Raw genomic sequence first — 26,217 nt, 5'->3', positions numbered from 1 at the left:
GCTTATGATGAAATATATCATTCAATCAAATATTAGAAAAGAAAAAATTAAATTTTTTCTTTCATTTATTTGAGTAAGTTTCGTAATTTTAGTTTTGTCTAATCTGTAAAAAAATTCTAAATCCAAGACTTACATTTTTCCTCTGATTGAGAAAGCTCTCCCTTTGATTTCTTTTTCCCCGGCTTCTTTTGGGCGATTTCCTCCATCGGTCCATCCCATAAAAGTTATCATTTTTGTTTTAAGTGAGTCACCTCGTAAGTCTTATAAACAAATTCTCAAAAAAGAAAAAAAAAGAAAAAAAGAAAAGTTAGCTTAGCGAGTGGTTATAGATGGCGCGCAATTAAAAGATTTCAAAAGCGCCAGAAGCCGCGCGAAAAAACCTACAACCCTCTCTCCAACCCCAAAACCCAGATCCCTTTCGCAGCTCCGCTCAACCGCCACCATGAGCGCCACCACACCCTCCTCACCATCTCTAACAGACTCCGATATCATCCGCTTAGCCCAATCCTGCGCCCCAATCCCCTCCTCTCTTCTCTCCACCCAATCCCACCCAACCCTCCTCTCCTACCTCACTTCCCGCTCTCAATCCTCCTCACCCTCTCAGCCCGTCTCCAATTACACACTCTCTCTCCTCTCCCTCATCTCCCAATCTCCCCAAACCCACTCTCTCTCTACCCTCCTCTCCTCTCTCCTCCTCTCCTACACCCACCTCTTCACCTCCTTTAAAATCCCACACGACCCCAACTCCCTCAAGACCCTCCAATTCTTCCACACCCTATTACCCCACGTACCCACTTCTCATCTCCCCCAAATAATCGAACCCATTTTGTCATTTTCCCCCCAAATTACCGACTCCGAAAACGCCCAGATCCTCGATCTCCTCCCCCGGTGCTTGAGCTTGATTCGAAGCTCCGACGAGGTCGAACGCGGCGGCCATGTCGTCAATTCGGTGCTCGATCAGATTCTGGAGCTCAATTGGTCCAAGGGACTGTTGATCAAGATGGTTTCGATCGTAAGGGACTTTCCTGTTCTTGATAAATTGAGGGCCAGAGAGTTTGTAGACAAGGTGTTCGATGGAATGTCTAGCTTGGACTTACAAGACTTGCCGTCGCTTGTGTATCAATTGCTCGTTTTGGCGTCGAAAGGGTTTGTTAAGAAGGATGTGATTGAAGGAATTGTGATGTTTTTCGGGTCGAAAATGGGGAGGAAGAAGGCGAGCTCTATAGTTAGGCAAGTGGAAGGTACTGTGTTGCTGCATGTTAACTTTGCCGTGAAGCAGGACCCTTCATTGGGACAAGAGGTGATGGGGCTTGTGAAGTCTGATCTTAGAGCTTTCAATCATTTCACTGTTGCTGTTTTGTTATCGGTTTCGAGGGTGAGGAGGTTTGGTGAGGCATCAATGGGGGCTTTGAAAATGGCGATTCTAACTGCATACCGTGATTACAAGTTTGCTAAGTAAGGGTTGGATGCTTTTAATTTTATTATATGTTTAATTTTCATTGAATCCTGGTGTGAATAATTTCTATGAATTAGTACATAATCCGTTCATTTGATATCGTAGCATTTGATCTAGTGATATTTAGGATTATCCAAACGCCAGCCTAGGTTGCATGAATACCTTTCGATGTAGTTCAAACTCCTGGTTTTGATTAATAACTAGGCGATTCTAACATTATGTTTGTATTTTTTCTCTTTAAAAAAAAAAAAAAAATGTTACTTTGTGTTGCCTTGGGTAGGTAACTATCTGCAAACTCTTTCATATCTTTCAGAGAATGTAAATGGATACCGGATGACATGAAGGAAGAATATCTGCACAATGTCAAAGTGGTCGAGAAGGCCATGTTAAGAGCGGTAATTGCCTCTTGTATGTTATTTTTCTTATAGGAGACACAGTTGTTTGAAATATATGTAAATACACATAAGTTATGTAGTTATCATGTTTTTTTTTTCCCGGTTGGTTTTAGGTTAATGAGAGCAACTATGGAAGGGAACACATTGTGCCTAGCATTTTGCAGTTTGCTTTTGTATTGCTAGAGTCGGTGGAAGAGGGAAACCATAAAGAGCTCTGCAATTTAAGTGGTTTGGTAGGCATTGAGGAGCTTGCTATTCAGATGCTAAAAGCTATATTTGTGGCCCATGATATGGCTAGAAATGAGGTCAGTGAAACTATATATCTATTGAATCATATTAAAAATGTTAATCCTATATGTAATTTTAGGGTTGGGAGGGAAAAAGAAGAGAATGGTTGTATAGAATGCTATTAATAAAATATCTTTATATGGTGTGCATAATACTACTGGGCCTTTATCTCTTGTAGAGCTGTGCAACATCCTTATTCTCAAAAAAAAAAAAAGAAAAAAAAAAAAAAAGCTGTGCAACTTCCCCACATGTTTAGCTGTAGGATATTGATTATTTTTCAAGTACATCAATATATGAATTTGGTATGAAGAAAATTCTGACAGTCATTTTGTTTTTCCTTAAAATGAAATTCAATTTGAAAAAGCTGATAGCATGCGATTGGAAGATGTCCTTTTTTTGGGAAATCATGTTTAACCAGTTGACGTGTATAACTAATCTTTTACAATCACACACCATTAGCTAATTTATTGAATTTCCTATAGATTATTGAGCAGTGTAAATTTCGGATCCTTTCTTTGAAGCCAGAGCAGAGCATGGTTATCATAAGGTAATTGAAGTCAACTACACAGCTTTGATATTAATTGTATTTTATGATAAAAAGTAAAAGTAATTTTATGTGCAGACTTCTCAGTAATCTAGCTCAAAGTTATCCGTACCCCATGTTAGAACATGTCTCCCGGCTAAAGGAGTTGTTGGATTACTTCACTTTCATGCAAGGCAAGGTTGCTGCTCAACTTGTTACTGCTTTGTTGCCTCTTATCAAGTTCAGCCGTGATCTCAAGGTCCTTATTGTTCCATTTATTTCATACTTGTGAATTGTGATACAAATTCCTTATGCAGTATTGGGAAGCTAAACTTTACTATAATTACCTGGAATGAGCACTGAAATCCCCAGTTTTTAAAATTGAAAAGTCAAACAACAGTTTGTAATATTCAATACTATAAATTGCATTTTCAATGAGATGATGTATGACCCCGGGCATTGTGAACTGTGCTGAAACAATCTCTCATACAGGCATATCTTGAGTAAAAAGTGCTATTATAGAAGCTAGAATTTTGTTGAAGTATATTTATGTACTTGTTTAATTTGATGATGCAGGATTACACTATTTTGGTAATGCGTAAGGCGATGTTTAGACGAGAAGATACAATTCGTCTTGCAGCAACCAATGCTGTTATTGATTTGATTCTGGCCGAAAAGCAATCCAAGAAAGATGATTTGTTGTCTTTTCAAGAGTCATCTAGCCAAGCCAGTAGCAGTCAGCAATCTGAGATACCCTACAATGTTGGGGGAGGCCTGTTTCAAGAGCTCAGTGGTCTATTGCAGAGATGTCTTTATCAACCTGTACTGTATTTAACTATTTATCTTGAGTTTCCCATTTGCATTAACCTATCCTCCTTTTGTTTGAATATTGTCTCTGACTATTATGGGGTTACTTCTTTTTAGGCAAATGTCAAAGAAGTCATGTATCATGGACTTGTGAAGCTTGTGTTGATGGACCCATCTAGTGGGGGGGCTGTCTTTGATTTTTTGTTGCCTCACTTCCTCCATTTTTTTAAAGAGGTAGACTGCAGATGCTTCTGGCTTCTGATTTTCTGAAGCTGTTTACTGTATATTATCCCAAGTTTTGATTCATTATTGGGTTAGACTTCTGATTTACATGCCAAATGTCATGGAAAGAAAAACTTTAATAATGCTACTTATGCATCACATAGCTGAGACAATTAACCTATGTTCTATGCTTAACACTGAAGTACTATCTTAGCAGGATGCAGATGTTCAATTAGGAATTAGGTGCTGCATAAAATCAGAGAGTGGCAAAGCTTATGTTGAAGAGCCCTTAGATTGCCTTCTGTCTTGTGTTTCTTGGATGTTACTTCTACAACCAAATGGAAAAACTGAGAAAGCCTTGAATTCTTCATGGGCATGTTTGGGTTTCTCCCTTTCACAAGAAAACGAGGTATGTGAATTCTAGTGAAAACACTCATGATATTTTGGTGTACATATGATTTTGTTGTATCTTTCGTATTCTTCTTGGATGCAGACATGATTTCTTTTTTATCATTCAAAGAGAAGATGATCTCTTAATCAATCTCAAACCCCTCGCAGGTAGGAAGAAATTCGTCTGCTGACTCATTCTACAGTTCTTTCTTGAAGATTCGGAAGTCTCTACGAAATCAGAATATTGAAGGTAGGCTTTATTAACCTATGGTATATCTCCCCTCCCTCTTTTCTATCGCCCATCTGTTATTGTGAAATAGGGGGAATGCTTTGTTAAATATTCTTGTATTACATGGAATTTGCACTTGGTAGAACACTAAGCAAAAAGGACAAAAAAGAAAGAAAAAGAAGTGTATTATGTTTCGTCAGAGATACATTACCTGCATCCCAGCTAGGTTTCATTAAATTACTCTGTTTATTGGCTGGTTTATAAGGAACAGTTAAAAGGAATTAAGTTATGAACAACGGAGAAGATCAGTTCATCTTTCCTATTTGGTAATATCCAAGGAATGAAAAAGAAGGGTTTTCATACTCTAGTTGCACCATATGTTTCACCTTTTGAAGGGGATTGCCCCTACTCCCCCTTTCTCCACTACCAAAATGATTGTTGTGGCCTTGTGGGTCATGGTGAAACTTTCAAGTTATTGTTTCCAACATTATTAATAATTTCCCTGAAGAAGGGGTGAACTAAACAGTGATTGGTTATTCCTATTTAAGATAAAATCCTCCTGAACAGTTGGTTTCTTTTTGTGTCAGATCAGGCATCTTTGGTCAAACTCAGGATGGAGGCTCTTCATCTTTTGAAGACAACAAAAGAAAATGCTCCGCTTTTGTTTTATCAGGAATTATTGAAGTACTCGTGAATGCTATTGCTACTGAGTTGGACAAAGCATCGGATAGAACGAAATTAGATCTTGAAAAGGAGCTTATTCAGTTTGTTGAGCTTCATCATTCACTCAATAAGGATACATGTTTCTCCAGCAAGAGTACTGCAGTAAGAAAAGGGAGTACTCGCACTCCTGCTCACGATATACTGAACAACATCAATTCAAGCCACTCTAAAGAAATGCAAGGACGGATTTCCTTCTTTGCAACTTCAAGCATATATCAGATATTGCAAACACTGTTGAGACTACTTGATACTGATTATTCTAATAATGTTGAAGCTTCCCAAATGCATAGTCAGTCTACCAGCAAGACATCCAAATGCAGCTCTGAATTTATTTCTTTTGTCTTGAATGTGTCCCTTAGTCATATAAAATCTTCCCTTCTTCTGCGACATGAAGACCCTTTGAGAACTTTAATCTATGGGGGAATCAAGATCCTGGGGTCCCCCTTGTTGAACCTAATTTCTTTGTTCAAATCAGGGCCAAAGTTGGTGATGGATCAAAAGAAAAAGGAAGCGAAGGGGAAAAAAGATGTCGGACGAAGGGAGCATCTTCATCTGGCCTTGATTTGCTTGAAGGAATTGATAATGATTTGTTCTAATTCAGACTTGACTGGTTTGCTTGAAGACGTGGTGTCAATTTCCACTCTTCAGGATGCTGATTTGGAAACTGAATGCGAAAGAGCCTCTAGAATTGAGGATCCACATATAAGGAGCAAAGAACTGTTCATTTTGAAGACATTGAAGCCTCTATTTTCTGAGCTTCTTGCAGTTTCATTATTTGGTGAAGTTGAGGTAACCAGCACTTGGGAGTTTGCTGATTTATATATTTTTCTTTTCCTACTGAAGATTTATTGATTTTTAAAGATTTTTTTTTTCTTTCAGATTATTTGTGACCTGATATTGATGATTGGGGGAAAATTGCCATGCCAATTGAGGAACTCCCATGGAGCTTGGGCTATTAGTCTTTGCAAAAACAATGAAATAAAAAACATGAAGGTTGGAAAAAGTGTTGTGACACTTGCTATAAGTTTAAGCTCCCCTCCAAATGATCTAGCTATATCTCAAGACATGGCTAGAGAGCTGTTACAGGTTATTGGATCAGAGGGAGATACTCCAGAGGAGGTGTCCGAGATATACCCCCTCATAAACCATCAAACAAGTTTGGCAATAAATTCCTGTATACTGCACATTGTTGAAGCAGTTGTAGTTGACATGGATTGGGCCATCAAAAGATTGAAGACATTCTCTTCAGTCTCCCAAAAAGGGATTCATCTGAATCAGAACAGTGAGGAATCTCCTGAGTTGGCATTTGAGGAAAATCTCTATGCTAGGGCAGAAGCAGTGGTGAAAGTACTCTCATCTTTTGTTTCAATGAGCCTGAGTGGTATATGCAGTTACTATAATTAGTATTGATTTACTAGAATATTGTCTGTCACTCCTGTTTATGCACATTGCTTTAAATTGTACAGATACGCAAGCTGAGCATGTGCTGCGACTGGCAGCAAGGTTTTACAAGCATTTAGCTCAGATGTCAAAGCTTAGGATTGCTACAAAAGGTTGTAAACAGATTTTTCCGAGCCTCAAGTTTCAGAAGCTTGTGGAGGTAACTAGCAAGGAGCTGACAGTTCCTCTGTATATCTTTGTGGAAATTATGCAAAAGGTATAATTCTGATTCTCTTTGCATTGTTCGTCTTATGTCACTCTTCACATTACTTGCACTATCACATGTTAAATGTCGGTTATAACTGTTTACCTGATGCTGGGGTTCCATCATACTTGTATTGCAGAAACAACAAGAGAATGCCAATAAAAAGGGAATTATCAACAAAATAAAGAGGGAGAACAGATGCATCCCCGACCTCATATTTCAGATAGAAGATTATGAGAAATATCTCATCCAGCTTAGCAAGGTGACCAAAGTAAATTTATTAAGGCATGCCAAGCGTAGCACTGCACGAGACTTCAGAATAAAACTAAATGAGGAGAGCAGGGAAGAAGAAAATGCTCCGAGTCTTGAAGCAAACCGTGACAATATGAATGCAGTTGAAAATGAGTCTGCTGAGGATCTTGATGATAATGAAGGAAATGCATCAGATAGGGTTTTGTCACCGGATTATATTAATAGTCCTCCGGCTGTGGAGGATTCAGGCTCTGACAATGAAGATGGAGATGATCATCCTCCTAGTGCCAAGAGGCTGAAGAGAGTCAACAGAGTTGTGGAGGACTCTGAGGATGAAGCCTAAACCAAACAGAGGGACGAATGTTAACGCCCATCTTTTGAGTAGCACCAAACAGCATCCTCTCCATGATTGCTTGTAAAGGTTAAGACGGAACTTGATATTTTGCATGCTTGTAACTATAACAGAATCTTAATGGTTTCATTGTTACAAATTTACAAATAGTTAGAAGGTAACGGCTTTGATTTACTTATCAAACACTATGGCGAGATCGAGCAATCAAACTCGTGAGTTGTGACCTCGTGTATAAAGGGGGGTATATGATGTTTTTAACTATTAAAGTTACTTCAGAATGTTCAAGGGTAATTTGGGTTGAGAACATTTACCGAAATCTCCTATTTAATTTTTGATTTTGGTTACATACTGAGAATTACTAGCTTTTTGTGAATTAAATTTACGACAAAAATAGACAAAAAGAAAAAGAAAACACCCTGTCTGTGTCGGTCCCGTAGTTGAACGATGAGTTGGAACCGAAAGTACAGACTGAAATAATTAAAATTTGGTAGCAAACTCAGGAATACGACACCGTTGCGTCGCTTTCCGATTACCCTACTTCGCGGTAAAACTTGCGTATCGTCGTCAGGGAATCGATTCTCTTTTCACTGTTTATGTAACTGGCAGAAGTTCCCGTACACGCTGTAAAAACACCGCTGTGAATAACAAAACGACACCCCAAAAAGGAAAAGAACACTTTCCGCTCAGAGACTCACAGTCAGTTACTTCAAAGTAACAAAAAGAAAAGGTGGATGTGTTAAAGCATCTCCTTCTTCTTCTTCTTCTTCTTCTTCTTCTCGATTCAGAAATCTACCACTGTCTTCCTGCTTTCCTAAGCAAGCCTTTGATTTGTTGACCTCAATCGGAACCAGGAGACGGCGAAATGAGCCAAGACGCCAAGAGAAGCGTTCCCGGTACTGTGCCGACGAAGCCGAATTCCGACGACCGGAAGCCCTCGCCGGCGGTCACGACCTCCACCGGCAAGCGCGTCATCATCAAGAGCGCCGATATGTTCCAGGACATGCAGAAGGAGGCCGTCGAAATCGCCATCGGCGTTAGCTCTCTCTCGAACTTCGTTTGTGTTTTTTTTTTTTTTTGTTTTTTGTGTGTTAATCGCTGGATTTGATTCGGAAATAGGTTTTTCGCTTACGGAATTAGGGTTTTTGGTTCAGGCATTTGAGACTCATAGCGTAGAGAAGGACGTGGCGGAGCATATAAAGAAGGAGTTTGATTCGAGGCACGGACCTACTTGGCATTGCATCGTCGGTCGCAATTTCGGTAACTCCTTCAATTTTCAGTTTCGTTTTTCTGGCCTGCTTTGTTCTTATCGGGGTGTTTTGGTCAAGATTTAGTATGTGATAGAATTTGAGTGATGGTGAACAAATCTAATGGATAGTGTTGTGCTTTAAGTAGCAGTTTTGATGAGAATGGATATAGCTGTTTGAGAAGGAATAGATCTAAGCTTTGATTAATTCCTCGCTTACTGTTTCGATTGGCAATTCATAGTTTTTTTTTTTTTTTTCTTTTCCGAATTGACAAGTAGAATAGTCTAATTGGTAATCCTTTAGCTGAAATATGTCTGACTTCAGTTGTTGGCATTAAAGAGTGCTTAACCTGATAGGGGAAACCCTGATTTCTAATGCGTATTTTCCACATGATCATAATTTCGGATGGATGTTTATGAATATTCTTACTCAGCTACTGCTGAATAGTGGAAAGGCCTGTGTAGGTGACAGAAAGTCAAGAGTCAATCTTGTATAATCTCAATCTTGTATGACAATTGACAAGGTGATGCTTGATGTATTACCAGGCAATAGTTACCCATCAATGCGCTGTTGTTCTTTACTTTATCTGTCTATACTTGTTGGTCTACTTCTGTGTGTGTACATTGTTATTTGCTTCCCAGTGTTTGCTTTGGCTCATGCTGTTGAACAAGATTGGTGTAAAATTAAAGATCCATCCTTGCTTTGAAGTTTTATCATTGCTGCGTATTTTCTATTTAATTGAATATTAATTTGGTCAATCTCTTTTGAAATGAAACAATTGGTTAGATGGCCATATGTAACCAAAGTACACTTCCTTCAGTTTCTATTCTGCTAACTCCCAGCTTGACACCCTTGTAATAAAATGCGAGGCAGCACCTAGGTTGAATAGTTGTTCAAAATTTCGTTGTGATTTTTCTGTTGTCTTCCACGACCATCTATTTGGTTTGTTATGAACCCAGAAGCACAGGGTAGCTACTTTTGAATTCATGATTCGTAATCTGGGCTTGCTCTTATATTTAGTTGTTAGGTTTGAACTAGCTGCAACCACTTCTGTTCAATGCATTCCTGCTAGATGCATTGAATAGGATGTAGGGGTGTCTGATGCATTCCTGGTCTTTGGTATGGCATCCTGCTCCACAGATGAAACAAGGACTTCTAATTCTTTTCTTTCTCCATTCAGAATATAAAAGTTGTGGTTTTAATTTGGGATTTGCGAAGTTTGTATTTCTTGTCTGGATCTGAATCCAAATATTCAACAACTTAAGAGAAAACTGCTTTTATCTAGCTCCAGTAGTTGGAATCTTTTGGTTTTTATTCGTATAACCTATGCAATTATACTCAGACAAAAAAAAAAGTATGCAAGTATAAAACAAAATTCTTTTAGCATAGATTAAGAAGCACTCAGTTATTTTCATCTTTCTTTGTGCAGGTTCATATGTGACTCATGAAACGAACCACTTTGTCTATTTCTACCTGGATCAGAAAGCAGTTTTGCTATTCAAATCTGGATGACCACCTGTGATGTTGATAAAGATCGGACGAAAAGAATGATGAGCCTGAGCTTGTGATGCTATAGTTTGCACCTGTATGTATTAATTGAGATCTGCTAGCTTGCAAAAATGCGTGTGCTTAACTTGTATATCAACTATCACTTCTACTGGCTTTGAACCTTTGGTCTGAATTTCAGTCTTTCAAATTAATGATTTCTCTGAACTTTTCTTGTTAATCTCAAAGCTTTCTCATCTTACCTTTGCGGATGAAATGAAAGTTTGAAATTTATATGCTGCATTCGGATTATTCATGGAAACCAAATCAGTTCATTGTGTAAAGGGTTGGAAATGAAGATGCCGTTGTTCTTTTTTCTTTTCCCCCCTCTTTCTTGTTCCCCTCTAGTCAATTATGACCTGATTGAGGTAGAATTAGGAGGTTAATGAATGCTCACTAGTCACGCACATTGGATTTTCGAAGACTAATGAATGTTTGATAGATGACTTTGCTTTTACTTGCTTCACTTGTACACGGATCTTTATTACATTCTTGTAAGACACTTCAATATGTCTATCAATGGGTATAGACAGAGTGACTTGAGCCTATCTTGTCAATCATTCATTTCTTTCAGAATAATGCTGTAGGTACTCATCTGTAACAATCTCGGTCTCATTGGGGTAGAGAATTTTTTAATTTATTATTATTATTATTTTATTTTTAATTTTTTTTAAAAGGAAGTTACAACACATCCTCTAACTACACAAAAACTAAATTGGTCTAAATTAAAAGCCGAGCAAGCCGAAAGGAGAATCTCGTCTTGCCAGATAATCGGATCCGGAGATTGATGTCCAAGAGAGGTAATTGCGCCCACCACAATATTTGCTTCACGAGGAATATGAGAGAGTGAGATTTCCTCAAACATAGTATGTCATGAACAAGTGGGTTAGAGAAATTTCTTAGATATGGAGTTTATGGTTAATATTTAATATTTTTGTTAAAGATGTTAAAGAGTTTTTATTTTTTTTATCTTTTTTTTTTAAATTTGGAATATATTTTATTGTTAAAAGTTAGAAATTTAAGAGGCAAAAAATCACTAAATAGTCACTGAATGTTGACCTATACAAGACTTAACTCACTGACATTTCAAAAATATCACTTAATTCACTCACATTTAATATTATCATACACTTAACTCACTGTCGTTAAATCTCTCGTTAGAATCCGTTAAAATTGAGGGTATATTTGTCAAAATACTTAAATATACATTTCCAACTTAAAAAAAGAAAAAAAAAATTCTGAAGTTATTAGATCTTTTATCAATTTTTTTTAATTTCTGAAATTTCTAACAAAAAAGGATTTTATTTAAATATTAAAGTTTAATTTGAAAAAAAAATTCGTTATTTTTTCTTCAGAGTAAAAAAATTTCAAGTTGGAAATGCATTTTTTAGTGAGTTAACTATTCTTCCGATAGATCTAACGGGTCATAACTGAATGACCATAGGTGATTCTTTTCCAATTTAAGATGATGGAGGATGTATTTGAAATTTTAGTGGCAGAAGTCAATTACCAAATTTTAATTTTTGAATATAAGAAAATATAGACTAAGTCCGGAGATTAGGACTCCTAAATCTCGGATATGAGTCCGGAGATTAGGAGCCACATTTGAAGCGAAACTTTTTTGAAATTTAAGTTTTGGTTATGGACTTGTGAAACATGCAAAATCGATGAAAAATGCTTTACTATATATAGCATTTTTGTGAAAAATGGCAAGTTGAAATCAAGTCAAGGTTTTTTAGAATGCGATCAAGAAAATTAGTAATTCCAAAGAAACTTATTATTTGATTGTTTGATCCACGAAAGGAATGGTCGTCAACTAAAATAAATATATAAAAAAAATGAGGGACAACCATCGCTCGCGAAATAATCATTGAGAATTGTAATTAGACAAATTTAATCAATTGATGAGAAACAATCTTTGGTGAGAAAAATACTTGAACAAATTTAATTTTTTGACGAGCAACAACTATTATCTGTGACATTTAAGTTGATTTTTTTGATGCAGAAGAATAGTTAACAAAACTTTTATCAGCACAAGAAATAAAGAAATATAATTTTTTTTAATGAAAAACAATTTTGTGAACGAAAATTTTCATCGATAACAATAAAGAAAGAAAATTAATTATTTGTTGAAGAACAACCTTTGTCAACGAATCAGTTTAATATACTGAAATGTCTCGCACTCCACCGTTCGCTAGCATCACAACACTTTTATTGCTCAACCCACAACACTATTTAACAATTTGGCCGCTCTCATTTCTCAGGCTGCTAAAAAGTTCATAAACAAAAAAGAAGGTTCATAAGCCTTTTTTTTTTTAGGGGAAAATGTCAACCATTTCATTGAAGTACAGAAACGACACACCCCTAAAGGGTCGATAGAAAGAATCGTTTCTTAGAGCACCCTAAAATCCTATTCTAAAAAAGAATAAGAACCCAACATACCCTTACTACACCCACCTTTTAGAAAGTCCACGCACCATTATTCTAACAAAAATCTAGGAGTTCCGAAGGAGAAAAATAAAAGGTTCAACATAGCAACTGGTCATTGCGACCTAACAAAATTTAAATAGTACCATGAGCCATAGAGATCCAATCCAACCAACCCCACAGCAAAAGGGCAACCTAAAGCAAATAAAAGCCTACTCCAAAAATCTCGAATGATGTGTCCAAGAGGCCCATGATCGTGGTCCAACTGGCCTAACAAGTCCAAGCTTTGGATGGTGTAGGAAAAGTGCCGCCGCACCAACCACAGCCAGAAATCAGCTGCCATCGTGCCTTTCGCCGTTGATGGCCACAACCTTCGGACCCACCAGAGTCCGTCCAGGCCGCGCATCAGTCCATCACCACTGTTTCGATGCTAGAGGAAAGCAAACCCACCAGCATCAACCATCACATCACCACCCTCTCCCTCGGCCTCACGCCTACCAGCAGTAAAACCCATGCCATCTCCCCTGCAACCATTCTCAATCTTGAATGACGACTCACGCAGACATAAGCTGAAGAGGCCAGACGAAATCCCTCAGATCACCGCACAATCGCCGGAGTAATTCACCAGCGCTCCATGGTAACAGACATTGCCTCGGGCTCGAATCCAAATCGGCAACACGTTCTGACCAGGTGAGCAACTGGTCTGGACGTTTTGATCCATATTCTCGCCCCAAAGAGGAAGGAAACAACCAAAATAGGCGCACACGGAACCGTAGAGGTCAACGTGTGAAGAGAGAGAGAGGCCAAGCCTCCGGCTATAGTGGTAACGCCACCAAGGAAAGAAGCCGTCCCCAACACGCCCCTCAAGCGCCTCAATCAAGGGAGGCTGACCATAAAGATGCATGTCTTTGGTGTGGAGCATCCGGACATTGGGCCAAGGCATGTAAAGCATCCCAGAATGTTGCAAACGCTTACAAGTAGTACCGTGAAGCAACGGAAGCAAATTACATGGAGCAAGAAGATCAAGAGGACGATCTCACTCTTAGGGTGGAAGACTTCAAGGGCCAATTTGATTAAGTCTTTTTATTTTCCAAGAGATGTAGGAAATTGCCATATTATTTTATAGTAGATGCCAATGGTTTAGTCTTTTTTCAAAGTAGGCTCATCCAAAGTAATTGTGATGTCTAGGAAGGTTTTGAGATTAGTGGTACTTAAGTGAGCCTTGCTCCACCAACATCTCTCTATCTCACCTGGTCACATTTATTTTGGAGTTACCGAAAGGAGTTAGACGACTACCATTGTTTTGTATTAGCTATCATTTTGGATTAGATTTTCTTTGGCTAAAGAGACAATGATGTAATTCCGTTTGGCTTATTAATAAAAGTTGAGTTCTTTTCATTTTGACTCCTTTTTAGTTACGAGCTTTTTCTTTTAGGAATGGATTCTGGAGAACTGTAATGTCTTGCGGATAGTGCGACTATGCACACCATTCTCAACCATAGACAATTATTCTTGGAGATGTTGCCTACATATTCCTCTGTGACTACGATGGCTGGGCCATCAGGTTTAGTTCAAGGACATGGAATGATCCAATTCCTCTTGCCAAATGGCACCTTGATAAATGTCGCAAAAGCTCTCTACGCTCCTAAGGCAAATCGAACCTTATTGAGCTTTAAAGATATCAGAGCCAACGGATTCCATACGGAAACACATACTGAGAATGGAAAAGAGTTCATTTGCATTATCTCTAATGATTGCGGATGAAAGTGCATCTTAGAGAATCTTATGTGTCAATCTAGTGGACTTTATGTCACTACCATTTGACCTATTGAATCCAATAATGAAATAAGAGAAGATCTCTTGGATTCTGACACATATTGACTTTGGCATGACCGACTAGGACATCCTGGTCGTGATATGATGATCCATATACTAATGGCTTCACACAGACATCCATTATTTCGAGCGAAACGAAGCAAGAATCAAAGATTGATTCCCGGACTTAGTGTGACCGCCTCTGGCTTCGTCGCCGTCCACCGCCGCCCTAGGGCCGCCTCTGTCCCCCTTGACAACACCATAAATGGCGACACCCATGGCCATGACGCCATGGATGCTAATCCTCATATCCATGGCACCATGGATGCCACTTCCATGGTCCCAACACCATGATGGGTGATGTAATCACAAATTTTCTTTGAATAGCGCTTCAGACGCTCAGGCCCAACCAAAATTCCTCATTGGTTGCTTCTAAGGCCCCTCGCTCATTTTGCAAAGCCTGTTCCTTAGGGAAATTAGGACCGAGACCGTCTTACGCAAAGGATCCAAAAATACTCATTCCGTTCTTACAGAGAATCCAAAGGGATATCTGTGGACCAATTCAACCATCTTGTGGACCTTTTAAATACTTTATGGTATTGGTTGATGCGTCAACACGCTGGTCACATGTTGCGTTGTTGTCCACTTGAAATGCTGCTTAGGCTAAACTCCTAGCCTAGATTATCCGTTTACGGGCTCACTACCCTGACCATCCCATTAAGTCTGTTCGACTGGATAATAGTAGGGAGTTTACATTGAAAACGTTCGATGACTATTGCATGTCACTGGAGATTGATGTAGAGCATCCAGTTCCCCATGTTCATACCCAAAATGGTCTCGCGGAAGCAGCTATCAAACGACTACAAATGATAGCACGGACATTGGTTATGCGCACCAATCTCCCTGTTTCCGCTTGGGGATATGCAATACTGCATGCAGCGATGCTAATTTGTATACGACCCAATGCCACCCAACCTTACTCTGCGTTACACCTAGTGACTGGGTATGAGCCTGATATCTTGTACTTATGCATTTTTGGGTGTGCCATTTATGTGCCTATTACGCTGCCACAGCGTACTAAAATGGGTCCACAGAGACGAATGGGCATATATGTTGGATATGACTCTCCAACTATCGTTCGCTACCTGGAACCCTTGATAGACGATCTCTTTATCGCTAGATTTGTAGATTGTCATTTTGATGAGACAGTCTTCCCGTCGTTAGGGGGAGATAAGAACACAGATGTTCAACAGGAACGACATGAATTATTGTGGTCTGTCCCCACTATGTCTCATCTCGATTCCCGTACCGCACAGTCTGAACTTGAAGTGCGACGAATTATCGAGCTCCAGAACATAGCAAACACTCTACCTGATGCGTTTTTTGATGTTGCTAAAGTGATGAGATCATATATACCTGCTGCAAATGTGTCTGCAAGGATTGATGTCCCAAATACTGGACGTAACGCTGCTCCTGTGACACCAGGAGATGGCGCCACTGCCCATATTGGCAGTGATGTGGTGTCTATGGTCACAGGTCCCGCGAGGAAGTGCGGTAGACTGATTGGTTTGAAGGATACTCGCCCTAGAAAGAGAGCGAATGAGGCACAAAAAATCTTTTCATCATCGATACTCAAAATCCGTCCCATGAATGTTCCGGATTATGGTTATGTCCAAGAGACATCTTTGGGGGACGCCTCAATGTCAGCATCTATCCCTGAGAACGTAGAGATCTCTGTAAATTACACTAGTGTACATGGGACGTGGGAACGAAGCTCCATCATCATTGATGATGTATTCGTGTACTCTGTAGCGTGTGAGATTATTGAGACCGATGACATCGAACCACGCTCCATTGATGAATGCCATTGTAGAGCTAATTGGCCAAAATGGAAAGATGCGATCCAGGCAAGGTTCTAAAAAACGCTAGGCGCTAGTCGGGCGGTGACCCAGGGACTAGCGCCTAGGGGCCTAGGCGGGGACTAGGCGGTTTTTTTTTTTAATTTTAAATTATTTTTATGACATATAATAATATAAATAACAATATTTAAAGTCTAAAAATTAATTATAAATATAAAAATAGTCAAAATATAAAATAAATTAGGGTTTACGACCGCCTAGGCCCCGCCTAGAACCGCCTAGTCCCCGCCTAGCCCGCCTAGTCCCCGCCTAGCCGGCCTAGTAGCCCAGCGCCTAAGGAAAACGCCTAGGCCAAAATCGGAGCGGTTCCTTGCCGCCTAGCGCCTAGGCGCCGCCTAGGCCGTTTTTTAGAACATTGGATCCAGGCAGAACTAGATTCTCTAGTGAAAAGAAAGGTATTTGGGCAAGTTGTGCCAATACCGCCCAACACCAAACTAGTTGGTCATAAATGGGTATTCGTTAAAAAGCGTAATGAGAGAAACGAGATTGTAAGATACAAATCTCGCCTTGTAGCGCAAGGCTTCTCACAACGCCTTGGAATCGACTACGAGGAGACATATTCTTCCGTAATGGACGTTATTATGTTCCGCTACCTTGTCAGTTTAGTAGTTTATGAAAAACTGAACATGCAGCTCATGGATGTGGTTACTGTGTATCTATATGGGGATCTAGATACAGAGATTTATATGAAGGTTCTGGATGGACTTCAGTTACCCAAGTCAAGTGGTTCCAAACCACAGAGCGCTTTTGCAATAAGGTTGAAATGCTCACTATATGGATTGAAGCAATCCGGACTGATGTGGTATAATCGTCTAAGTGCCTACTTGATTGGGAAGGGATATGTTAACAATGAACTATGCCCATGTGTGTTCATAAAAAGAACAAGTTCCGGATTTGCAATAGTAGCGGTTTATGTTGATGACATGAGCATAATTGGCACCCTAAAAGAGTTAAGGGAAACCGCTGAACACTTGAAATCCGAGTTTAAGATGAAAGATCTTGGGAGAACGCGGTTTTGCCTCGGTTTGGAATTTGAGCACCGTGTAGATGGTATCCTAATTCATCAATCAACTTATACCCAAAAGATGCTTAAGCGTTTCAATACTAACAAAGTTAAACCTTCAAGCACCCCAATGGTCGTCTGTAGTCTTGATCCAAAGAAGGATCCATTCCATCCAAAAGATGACGACGAAGATGTGCTAGAGGCAGAAGTGCCCTACCTAAGTGCAATAAACGCATTATTGTACTTAGCACAATGCACAATATCGGACATCTCATTCGCCGTGAACTTATTAGCTAGATATAGCTTTGCGCTAACACGACGCCATTGGACTGGTGTTAAAGATATCTTTCGATACCTAAGTGGTACGATTGATATGTGCTTGTTCTATCTCTACAAAGAAATGATGGATTTGGATCCATCATATGTCAAGAACGCCACAAACAGTGGTCTGCGTTCCCTCTCCCCATCCTAAAATGACATAAGTATTTTAGAAGGTTTTGCTGATGCTGGATACATTTCTGACCCACATAAAGGTCGTTCCCAAACTGGTTATGTATTCATCATGGGTAAGACCGCAATATCTTAGAGGTCTACTAAACAAACTCTAGTCGCTACTTCTTCGAACCATGCAGAGATTATTGCTATTCACGAAACAGTTCGTGAATGTATATGGATTAGATCCATAGTTACGCATGTTCGAAGCAATTGTGGTTTGAAGTCTACCACAAATGAGCCTACCAGCATTTATGAGGATATTGCTGCTTGCATTGAACAAATGAAGCAAGGCTACATCAAAGGTGACAACACCAAGCATATATCGCCTAAGTTTTTCTACAATAAGTAACAACAGAAGCTCCTCAAGATCAAGGTGAACCAGGTTAGATCTGAGGACAATGTGGCAGACTTGTTTACTAAGTCATTGCCCAAATCCACGTTCGAGAAACATATTGCAAGCATTGGCTTGCGAAAGTTATCCGAACTCCCATGATCGTAGTCATCAGGGGGAGACGCAGACATCAGGGGGAGATGTCTACATGTTGATCTCGAAACGTGAAGGGTGTGTTGTGCTCTTTTTCCCCTTCGACCGGGTTATTTTTGTCCCACAGGATTTTTGTTACTCGGCAAGGTTTTTAATGAGGCAACGAGAGGAGCACTGCGTTTGGACGACACAAGGGGAAGTGTTTAAGTAAATTCAGATTTTGTGTCCGGCCCAAACTCTAGATTACTTGCTCTAGTTGTAATAGGGTTTGTATTAGAGATAATCTCGGAGAATCTTAATAGATATCCAATCAATGTACGATTATGTTTCCATGTACAACTCTGATACTATGCCTTGTAAATCTCTATATAAAGGGGCCCTTATTATCAATGAAAGCACAACAAATTCTCTCCAAATATCGATTCCCTAAAACAATTTAATATTTATTTGTATTTGTTAGTTTAAAAAAAAAATTGATATACAAAATTGTCTCAAACACAGTAAATTTATGTTACCTCAAGTCCTCTCAATTTTAAGAACCAACCCTATTACTATTCCAGCTTGAAATGTTCAGAGATTGTTTTTGCTCCTGATATCCAACATTTACTTTACCTTTAAACAAGAGGTCATATTATTATTGATTGCTTAATGAATATATTTATTTTTTCGATAAGAAACTATTAACAAAGATTAAATACAAGCACCTCTAAGGCACCCAGACCCTAATCGATCAAAAAGTACAGCTCTTGAGACACTCGGGGGTAAAAAGTTACCCCAAACTTTTTCTCCACTGCAGTTGTGACCTAGGTTTGCACAAGCATCTGCTATAAAATTTGCTTCTCTTAGGACATGGTTGAAAGTGATAGAGTCAAATCTTCGTGAAATCATCTTATTGTCTTCTATAATCTACATAATTCACCATGGTGGTTGGATCTTGTTATTAACAGCAGGTATTCCAGCAAGATTGGCCTTAATTAAGGTACTCTTGCCAGCTTTAGAAAGGGTTCCTTTCTTCCAGCCAGAAAAGCCTATTTGTAATTATGAGCATTAATTCTTTTGCATTAGCAGGGTCCTTCCAAAAAACTACATTATGTATACCAAGGTATTTACCAATGGTAGATTTTTGTTGGATTCTCAGGATATTAACTATACCCTGCTTCAAATTATTAGGGACATTTGAGGAAAAGAATAAGGAGGATTTATTAAAATTAATTCTTTGTCCTAAACCTAAAGCTAAAGCTTCCAAAACTCTTATTATGGTCCTAGCTCCTTCAGTAGAAGCTTTAGCAAATACTAAGCAATCATCAGCAAACGTACATTAGATTTGAAATCCTGAATCCTAGTGGGGAGGAAAGTAGACCAACATGATTCTTTGGCTTTTCAGCTAGTTTATTTATGTGTCTTATGAGAGGTTCCGTGCAGAGAATGAAAATATAAGGGGATAAATGATCCACTTGTCTGATTCCTCTGGATGGCTTAAACCAGCCTTCAGCTTTACCATTAATAATAAGAGGGAAAGTGATACTAGTAATGCAGTTCATAATTCTAGTAATCTAGTCTAAGTGAAATCCAAACTTAGAAAGACAAGCTTTAATAAAGTCCAAGTTCAGAAAGTACATCAAAGATGTAAAGAAATTTGACAAAAAAAGAAGAAGAAGTCCAAATTCAGAAAATCATGGTCAAGGTGCACATCTTCCTCACCTTTCAGACTCCACTTCACTGATAGCTCGTTGGTCCTCTGGAGCTCCGACGTCGGCGTCGTTTGGATCGTCTCTTTCAACGAGGTTGTCCCCTTATCGCGTGTACATCCGATGAATTCGGTAGTGCAACAAGGGTCTGCATGGTCTTTGGCCGTCTGTCCCTTTGATCCCTCTGTAGATCGTTTATTTTTTTCTTCTTTGTTGGTTCCTATGTTTGTTTCGGAAGTTGTTTTGTATGGTTTAGAGATTTGGGTTATGGAGATATTTCGATGGATTCTGTGCTGCTATTCTTGTATGGGATTGTTGGTTGGACTCCAAGTTTTCGCCCGCCGATCTGGTGACGTTTCTGTGTCACCCTTGGGTTTGGCTGGTGGCGGCGACGTCACTGCCTCATCTCTCTCCTGGTCGATTTGCACTGTGTTTGAAGCTTGTTGGGCTGTTTGTTTTCGTTTGTTTGTTCTTTTTCTTTGGGCCCGGTTTGGGTCTTTCGCTTGTAATGTTGCTTCTTGTTGAATAAAAATCTTCCCATCGCTAAAAAAAAAAAAATTCAGAAAATCATAAGCTTTTTCTAAATCAAGTCAGTTGCCTTCGTTATTTTCTAAAGTTGGAAGATCTTAAATCTTTGAGATGCTTTTGCTTCTTCTATATAAACCGAACAAGTGTAAGAACATGAACAAATGAGAAAGATTACTTAAACTCTGTGTTGGTCTTAAACAAAACCGTGTTTCCGTTGTAAGACTTGATATGAACATCTAATGAATGCATATCAAGTGTAATAACTATTGTTACCTAAAGAGAAAGTAATCTGAGATAATATGAGAAAACCTATTCCATGATATTCGTATTTATTTGTGAATCTAATATTTACGATTGGGAATCTAAATGGCTTGGTAACCAAGCAAGAATATATTGGATATATTTTGTTAGATACAGTAATAATGATATTAAGTAACCTGTTATGGGCAGGTATTCATTGTTCTGTACAATATAAATACAAGGTCCCTGTGACCTCTCCAAAAACGCAAGCATACAGTTCTAGCCCCATAGATAGTAGCTTATAAGTTGAGAGGATCACAGAAGACCTTGTTGCAAGATCGATGGCCTTCTCCACCACTGCTGGTGTAATTCATGTTCATAACCGATTCTGTTATTGTCTTGCTATGCTATGCTATATATATGATCTTCATCTTGTGTTTATTATTTGTGCAACTTCATGTGTAGTTTATTTTTCCGCTTACAATTGGTATCAGAGCCTTAGTTGCATGATAATAAACCGGATTAGGCTTTTTGCAATATTTGGTTTTGTGTTGCAAAATTTTCAAAAAAAAAAAAAAAAAAAAAAACGGAACAGGCCTAAAACCTCTTATGGCTTGCTCCTTTTATTCTTTATTCAAGTCTACTCACAAACCAATATATTCTGGCCTATTTTATAGCCCAAGTGCACAAGTGCACGTACAGTACTCCCAAAAACACCGTTTGTCTAAGAACTGTATCTCCTCTTCCAGTTTCAGTTTTGGGGTTTTAGGTTTTGTGAGAGAAAATTTCAATTTTTGAGAATTTGATGCTTCTGATTGAAAATTCCTTCAAGTTTCGCTACGGGTATGCCTTGATTTGATTATATGAATGTGTATTTGTTTCAATTAACCCTCCTTTGCAGCGCAGGAGCGTCCCCATAAGCTTTCGTTTCAAAACTTGGAATTTTACATATATGCATAATTCTGATGTTGAATGAGAACCTTAGAAGCATTCCCGGCGTGCATCTAGGCTAGTGTAGATGGTGACCGGATGGAATTTAAGTTTTGTTTTGCTTGATCATGAATTCTTGATTGTATTGTTGAAATTGTCTTGTGATTGAGCGATGGGTTTTGTGTTTTTAATTATGTATGTATGTTGTTATGATTGAATTACCTTTTGACAAGATTGTTTCCCTTAAGTGGTCAATATCTTGTTAATTTGTAATTTGATAACAAACTGATCGTAAGGTTCAATCTTTACAATGCCAAGTTCTAAGTTTTCAGAATAGTTTTATGGTATATGTTGTAGCATCAATCTGCCATTTGATTATTTTGAGAACCATTCAGTTATAGACTTGCAACTTGTGTCTTTGATTTTTAGAATATAATTGTATCTTCAACAGAAGGATTAGACTTTTATGTTCTTGAAATTAAAACAGTGTAATATGAAATTTTAGAAACTATATTTGGTGAACTGATCTTTTCTTCTTGCTAATATGTGTTGAAAGTTCAGGGATATTTTAGCTTCTAATTTTTCAGCTTTACAATTAAGAAAAATAGTATGTTGAATTGTCTTTGTGCCAACAGGTAAAGCCTTTCAATTGAATGTGCATTTTGGGGATCTTTTCTGTTTTTTGTGTGAAATTTTTCACTCGTTTGCTTGTTTGAATTTTCTGTGGATTGGCTATAAATTTTGCATTCAAGTCGTTTTTCAAACAGAGCCTTTAAAGTCTTGACCAGAAAACTGAAATTTTCTTTTTTCTTTTCTTTGTTTTCAGCTATGAATTCTGGCTATTCTCTGCACAACATTGAGCCTCTTAATGGCTCAAATTTTAAAACATGGAAAGAGCGTATTGAGCTTTATCTTGGCCTCCAAGGACTTGCTGTGTGTTTTAGGGAGCCTCAACCTGTTTTGAATGAGACTAGTACTGAGGCGATAATTGTGAAACACAGGGAGTGGCATAGGACCAATAGAATGGCCAAACTAATTATGAAACAAACCATGTCACCTGTGGTGAGGGGTGGTGTCGCTGAACCTGATACGGCCTTGGGATTTATGACTGCTATTGGCCTGAAGTTTAAGGAGAATGAGAAAGCAGAGATTTCAGCCTTACTAGATCAGCTTTTAGGCATGAAGTTTGACACCTCAGAGAGTGTTAGGGAGCATATAATGAAAATTATTCACATAACCACTAGACTTGGTGAACTGGAGACTGTGTTCCTTGATGCCTTCATTGTTCACTTGGCCCTGATCCGTCTTCCTCCTAGTTTTGGCCCACTGAAGACTGCATACTTTTCACAGAAGGAAAAATGGGACTTGAATGAGCTTATAGCAATTTGTGTGCAGGAAGAAGAGCTAATTAAGAGCCATGGGACTGTGTCTGTGAATCTAGTTAACAAGCAGAAATGGAAGGGTAAGGGCAAAGCTGTAGCGTCTAGTGCTGCAAATTCTGGTGAGGGCATGTAATAACCTGTTTTAACAACTCTAGTGGATTTACTGTTAATAAAGGAAAAAGGGTGGCAGACAACTTTCTGATTTTAGGGAGTAAAGCTCGGAGATGTGTTTATTTTTCCTGTTTATGCATAATTGATGAGAGCTAACAAGCAGATTAGCATCTCTCTCACTCACTCTGTTTCACTTCAAAAAAAAACAGAGCATTAGTTCTCTAACTCTGTTCTTCCTCCATCAACCACCTCCAAACGCCGGATCACTCCATTTGGCTTCGCCTGAGGCTGCTCTACCTACTGGACGTCGTCTTTTTTTTCCCGGCACAGCCTCAAGGTCCGGCAAACCAGCTCGACCCGGTTGCACCCGAAAACGAACCAACTCATCCTCCTCGTGTTTCCGGCCACCAATCCCCCCCAAACTTCATCCTCGAGCTCGCCTCAACGTCCTGAAGCTCCCAGAAGTAACCTTGCGCGGCGGCACGGCCGGCAGCGACGGCGGCGACCCGGAGTCCGGTTTAGCTCGTTTTCGTTCCAAACTCGATATCTCGAACTACAGAGCACCATTTCACTTGATTCTTGGCTCATTGAGCTCGCCTCATCTTCCTATACAAGCACCAAGAAGGATCGGAACTGGATCGAACGTTTTTACGTTCGTCGGAGCTCGACCCGTGCGGATCGAACAACCAACCTTCGGATCAAGATATCTCGAGCTATACACGATCGTTTCTTGTGATTCTTGGCTTGTTGAGTTCATAAGGAAGTTCTGAACAATTCTCCAGAAGGGATCGAGGCGTGAGGTTGTAGTTTTCACGTCGATTTTGGAGCTCGCCGGTTTCTGGAAAAATTCCGGCCACCGACTGATTTTTGGTACATTTCGATCCCTTCCTGTCATTTTTTGGTCTTGTGCTAGTTATGAAAAGTGTCCAGAATGAGAAAACGAAGGGGACAAGCACAGCCCCGATACCAATTGTGGTGGTCGGCGGTGGCTCTGTCCCTAACTCCGGCGGCCCTTTCCGGCCACCTCCGGAGGTCAAAAATTTAGTTTCTGTCCATTTTATGATTCTATGTTTCGATACGATCATTTCGGCGTATTATACGCATTTTTCGGTTATCGTATGAATTAGTTATGAATTTTGAGATTTCGATCGATTTCGATCGTTAGATTTATGATCTGTGGAATTAGGACCGTCAGATGAACCTATAATTTTGATATGATGATCGTATGACTGCCCCAGAGGCTTTGTGTGGTCATGGGCGAAGATCCGACCGTTGGATCTTCGTATAATTGCTAAACAGTGATTAGGGAGGCGATTCGTGAGAATCCGTCCGTTGGATTTTCGTATAAATTAGCGGAGATGTTAGTAAGGACGATTCAGGAAGATCCGACCGTTGGATCTTCGTAATGATTTTTGGAGGATAATCCTAAAGGCGATCTGTGAGGATCCGACCGTTGGATCATCATTTGATTTCGATCCGACCGTTGGATCATCATTTAATTTCGATCCGACCGTTGGATTGTCGTTTGATTTTGTCTTTGAGTTATTGGCTAAGTTAAGGTCATGTTTGATTAGGTGATCGACGGTTGGATTTGGCGGACGATTCGTGAAATTGTATTTTGAGCTGTTAAGAAGACGCAGCGGGAATTTAGAGGTGAGTAAACCTCACGTGGTTCATATTACGAACCAAATAAATTTAATTACCTTATTTGTCGTAATTGCGTGAAAATATTATGGAATAAATATTTGTTTTAAAATCATATGGACTTGATCAACTACGGTCCATGGGTAAGTAAAAATGATTTTTACTATACAAATGAATTTCTCGGTTTTATTGCGTGTGAACTATAGTTGGTATTAGTGATTATTCCTGAGCGGATAATTACGTATATATATATATTTACGTGATTATATGTGAATGGTGTGACATTGAAGAGTGTGGAATTGGGATGATTAAATTATTATGAATTGACATGTGACTTACCATATTTATATGTGATGAACATGATTGATGAGTTCTTGTTAATATTCATGATTTACATTGGAGGATGTATAGAGTTAGAGAATGTAGGGTTCTGAGGATGAGGTGTCCGAAGTTCGACGGTTAAGGATAACCGGAGTGTTTGTGTGCTGAGGACGGGGATGTCCAAGGTGCGACGGTTTATTATTAACCGAAGTTGTGTGCTGAGGACGGGGATGTCCAAAGCGCGACGGTTTATTATTAACCGAAGTATATGGTGCTGAGGACGGGGATGTCCAAAGCGCGACGGTTTATTATTAACCGAAGTATGTCGCATTACTTGCACCTAGGCCAAGGTGACTGGTAGCGATGTGGTTAGAGCTCTAACGTGTTATGGGATGGGACCAAAGTGGTGATAGTGTTGTGAGATAGGACCAAAAATGGTGATAGTGTTGTGTGATAAGATCAAAGTGGTGATATTGAATGGGTTTGACGTTTGCGTCGTGGATGTTGAGATTGTTGGTTGTGTTGTTGAGTTATAAGAATTGTAATTTAAAATCAACAGTTCTTTCTTGTTTACTCATACTGGCTGTAAAAAGCTTACCGGGTTTTGTGTTGTTGCAACTTCCGGTACACTATTCAAATTGTGTAGCGGGAAATCCTACAGGTCAGGAGAACCAGGACGGTGATCGGGCTGCTTAGAGTAGTGTTATGTGAATTACAGCATTATATTGTGAGGTGTGTTATGCTCATTTAGAGCTTTGCAATTTTACTTTGTAAGAGTGAATTGTAATAATTAACTCGAGGTTTTCGAGTTTTTGTGTTGAGTGGCGAGTGGTGTGTTTGTTTGTGAGAAAAAAATTCAGAACGTTATTTGTATTAATTGTTTATTCATGTTTCGGATTTGAATTGGTTATTCAAAATTCGGGGCGTGACAGGGCACAAGCGGGACTAAGCCATATCAACTTGGTCCTAAGAAGGGCGTCAATAAGGGCAAGAAACCTGGGACATTTAAGTGTTTTTTCTGCAAGAAGGAAGGGCACATTAAAAAGAATTGTAAGGGTTTTAAGGATTGGCTGGTGAAAAAGGGTAAGTCTTGGTTTTCAGTGTTTTCTATTGAAGTAAATTTAGTAAATTTTTCCCCTAGTTCCTGGTTTCTTGACAC

General features: G+C 39.1%; 3 protein-coding genes across 6 annotated transcripts; all 3 read left to right on the top strand.

Moving 5' to 3' along the window:
• Positions 1 to 322: 322 nt before the first annotated feature.
• On the top strand, positions 323 to 7,514 carry LOC133707755 (uncharacterized). Of its 2 annotated transcripts, none has more exons than XM_062133241.1 (13): positions 323 to 1,455; positions 1,770 to 1,851; positions 1,965 to 2,156; positions 2,622 to 2,686; positions 2,762 to 2,921; positions 3,239 to 3,484; positions 3,587 to 3,703; positions 3,909 to 4,100; positions 4,250 to 4,331; positions 4,903 to 5,822; positions 5,913 to 6,414; positions 6,500 to 6,690; positions 6,818 to 7,514. In XM_062133241.1, the coding sequence occupies exons 1-13, from the start codon at positions 443 to 445 to the stop codon at positions 7,271 to 7,273; spliced, it is 4,218 nt and encodes a 1,405-aa protein (XP_061989225.1). In that variant the 5' UTR covers positions 323 to 442; the 3' UTR covers positions 7,274 to 7,514. The 2 variants fall into 2 exon arrangements, with proteins under 2 accessions (XP_061989225.1, XP_061989224.1); XM_062133240.1 differs by having other exon boundaries at positions 3,906 to 4,100.
• Positions 7,515 to 7,956: 442 nt separating this feature from the next.
• Positions 7,957 to 10,252, top strand: LOC133709662 (uncharacterized). The gene is made up of 3 exons (XM_062135471.1): positions 7,957 to 8,315; positions 8,434 to 8,539; positions 9,956 to 10,252. The coding sequence occupies exons 1-3, from the start codon at positions 8,145 to 8,147 to the stop codon at positions 10,036 to 10,038; spliced, it is 360 nt and encodes a 119-aa protein (XP_061991455.1). The 5' UTR covers positions 7,957 to 8,144; the 3' UTR covers positions 10,039 to 10,252.
• An 11,131-nt stretch (positions 10,253 to 21,383) lies between these two features.
• On the top strand, positions 21,384 to 25,961 carry LOC133712137 (uncharacterized). Of its 3 annotated transcripts, XR_009847192.1 has the most exons (4): positions 21,384 to 21,513; positions 22,427 to 23,963; positions 24,668 to 24,746; positions 25,705 to 25,961. XR_009847192.1 is itself a non-coding variant. In XM_062138225.1 (2 exons), the coding sequence occupies exon 1, from the start codon at positions 22,429 to 22,431 to the stop codon at positions 23,113 to 23,115; it is 687 nt and encodes a 228-aa protein (XP_061994209.1). In that variant the 5' UTR covers positions 22,301 to 22,428; the 3' UTR covers positions 23,116 to 23,963; positions 25,705 to 25,961. The 3 variants fall into 3 exon arrangements, 1 of the variants encoding a protein (XP_061994209.1); XR_009847191.1 differs by lacking the exon at positions 21,384 to 21,513 and having other exon boundaries at positions 22,301 to 23,963; XM_062138225.1 differs by lacking the exons at positions 21,384 to 21,513; positions 24,668 to 24,746 and having other exon boundaries at positions 22,301 to 23,963.
• Positions 25,962 to 26,217: the final 256 nt, after the last annotated feature.

The sequence above is a fragment of the Rosa rugosa genome, chromosome 5 (genome assembly GCF_958449725.1).
Source record: "Rosa rugosa chromosome 5, drRosRugo1.1, whole genome shotgun sequence".
NCBI classification, from domain to species: domain Eukaryota; kingdom Viridiplantae; phylum Streptophyta; class Magnoliopsida; order Rosales; family Rosaceae; genus Rosa; species Rosa rugosa.
This window is presented reverse-complemented; position numbering and strand designations above follow the sequence as displayed.

Excerpts from the sequence above, each read along its gene's own strand:
- LOC133709662 (XM_062135471.1), top strand. The coding sequence starts at position 8,145 with ATGAGCCAAGACGCCAAGAGAAGCGTTCCCGGTACTGTGCCGACGAAG. Across the intron at positions 8,316-8,433 it reads CCGTCGAAATCGCCATCGGC|GCATTTGAGACTCATAGCGT; the intron begins GTTAGCTCTCTC and ends TTTTTGGTTCAG. Across the intron at positions 8,540-9,955 it reads CATCGTCGGTCGCAATTTCG|GTTCATATGTGACTCATGAA; the intron begins GTAACTCCTTCA and ends TTCTTTGTGCAG.
- LOC133712137 (XM_062138225.1), top strand. The coding sequence starts at position 22,429 with ATGAATTCTGGCTATTCTCTGCACAACATTGAGCCTCTTAATGGCTCA.
- LOC133707755 (XM_062133240.1), top strand. The coding sequence starts at position 443 with ATGAGCGCCACCACACCCTCCTCACCATCTCTAACAGACTCCGATATC. Across the intron at positions 3,704-3,905 it reads TCCTCCATTTTTTTAAAGAG|CAGGATGCAGATGTTCAATT; the intron begins GTAGACTGCAGA and ends GTACTATCTTAG. Across the intron at positions 4,101-4,249 it reads CCCTTTCACAAGAAAACGAG|GTAGGAAGAAATTCGTCTGC; the intron begins GTATGTGAATTC and ends AACCCCTCGCAG.